The sequence below is a fragment of the Cupressus sempervirens genome, chromosome 6 (assembly GCF_028749045.1).
Source record: "Cupressus sempervirens isolate cs-2001-9-10 chromosome 6, ASM2874904v1, whole genome shotgun sequence".
Taxonomy (NCBI): domain Eukaryota; kingdom Viridiplantae; phylum Streptophyta; class Pinopsida; order Cupressales; family Cupressaceae; genus Cupressus; species Cupressus sempervirens.
Genome location: NC_143123.1, coordinates 124,643,680 through 124,645,208, shown reverse-complemented (window position 1 = coordinate 124,645,208; position 1,529 = coordinate 124,643,680). Strand labels below are relative to the sequence as shown.

The following is a 1,529-nucleotide window of genomic DNA, read 5'->3' as shown; positions in this document are numbered from 1 at the left end:
ACCATGATAATAATCCATAACCCTAATCCTAACCCTAACTATGATCATTCATACATGTTTTCCAATCCTAATTCTGAGCCCAACACACTTAGATTAATATAATATTATCAAAATATTAAAAAATAATTATAATAATAATAATAAAACTAACTATATGTGCACGTTTATAAATAAAAATATGAAAGGCATACGATTGCCATGCCCGTCGATGATGTACATATAAGAGGATGATCGAAAAGACAACACAAAGGACGAACCGAATATAGGAAGAAAAGATTGGAGTGACACGTAGAACGTGATAAAAAAGAATCCCAAGGAACAAGTAACCTACCCCTGATTTTCCTTGTGTTTTTAATCGATCCAGACGCTAATCCCCTCTATATAAACCCCGTCCACTCCTCCAAATTTCCCACATCAATATTTAGCTTCATTCTGATTGATTTGAGGCGAGGAAAAGTAAATATGGCTGCCTTTGTGAAAAGCCTGGCCTTAATGATGATACTTGTTGTTACAGTCTCTGCTTGGGAAAGCCAAAGCCAAAGCCCAAAGGAGGAACATCTAGTTAAGGTGGAGTTTGAACTTCCACATGTGGTGGGGGCTGGACCCTTCAGGCTTGTTGGGAACACTTCTGTATTGGGCAATGGAAACCCTTCGGATGCTCCGCTCATGGATCCCATCAGTCCTAACTATGCGGTTCTCTACGTGGTTTGTTCATATTATCTCACTCTAATTTCTATCTCTTTCTCACACTTTATATTCGCCTGCATGTTTCTCCGTTTCCCTTCTTTCTGTCTCTTGTTTTTGTTTAATATGGTTCCTCCAGCTGATTAGCTCTCGTCCTTACTTATTTGCAGAATTTGACAGCAGGAGAAACGTATTCTGTGAGCGTATATGTGGACACGTGTCCCTGCCCATCTGAACCCAAAATATTTGAGGTGATGGATTTGGAGATAGAGATGGGAGTATGGCTCGGCGATAAAGCTTGCAACATTGTCTGCCCAGAACAATACATGTACTTGGACTCCATTCGCACCGTCGTTTAACAATGCTGCTCTTCTCTTTTATGTTTACAGCTTGTTAGAGTAAGTTCGGTTCTTATAAGTGCTGAGATCTACTGTGCACCTTCTTTTATCTTCTTGTGTTATGTTTTATCTCTGTAAAAGGGCATCCTATCCTTTGTTTTATTTAGCTCTAATGTGCTCCTGCACTGCGTGTCTTCCTATGTAATGTTGTACATCTGCATGAATGAATGAATATGTTTTGTTTAATCTTTTTTATTTCTGTTGTGGTCCTCCCTATGTTCTATAAATCAATGGAAATATGGCTATAAAAGCTAAATATTAGTGTTTAATAATTTAAAAGATTATTAAGAGATTTTCTTGTTATAAATGTTTTTGTCTTTCTTTTCTATAATATTTTATTTATATTTGATGTGTATAAAGTCTTAAACAAATAAATGTTTTTGAAATATGATGATTATTCATATAAATTATTTCTAATAAGTTTTATATATTTTTTTTTAGTTCAAT

The 1,529-nt window shown here is 35.6% G+C and overlaps 1 protein-coding gene across 1 annotated transcript; it reads left to right on the top strand.

The window, feature by feature from the left end:
- The first annotated feature begins 440 nt into the window (after positions 1 to 440).
- Positions 441 to 1,043, top strand: LOC149551538 (uncharacterized). The gene is made up of 2 exons (XM_089789703.1): positions 441 to 705; positions 855 to 1,043. The coding sequence occupies exons 1-2, from the start codon at positions 463 to 465 to the stop codon at positions 1,041 to 1,043; spliced, it is 432 nt and encodes a 143-aa protein (XP_089645829.1). The 5' UTR covers positions 441 to 462.
- The last annotated feature ends 486 nt before the right edge of the window (positions 1,044 to 1,529 follow it).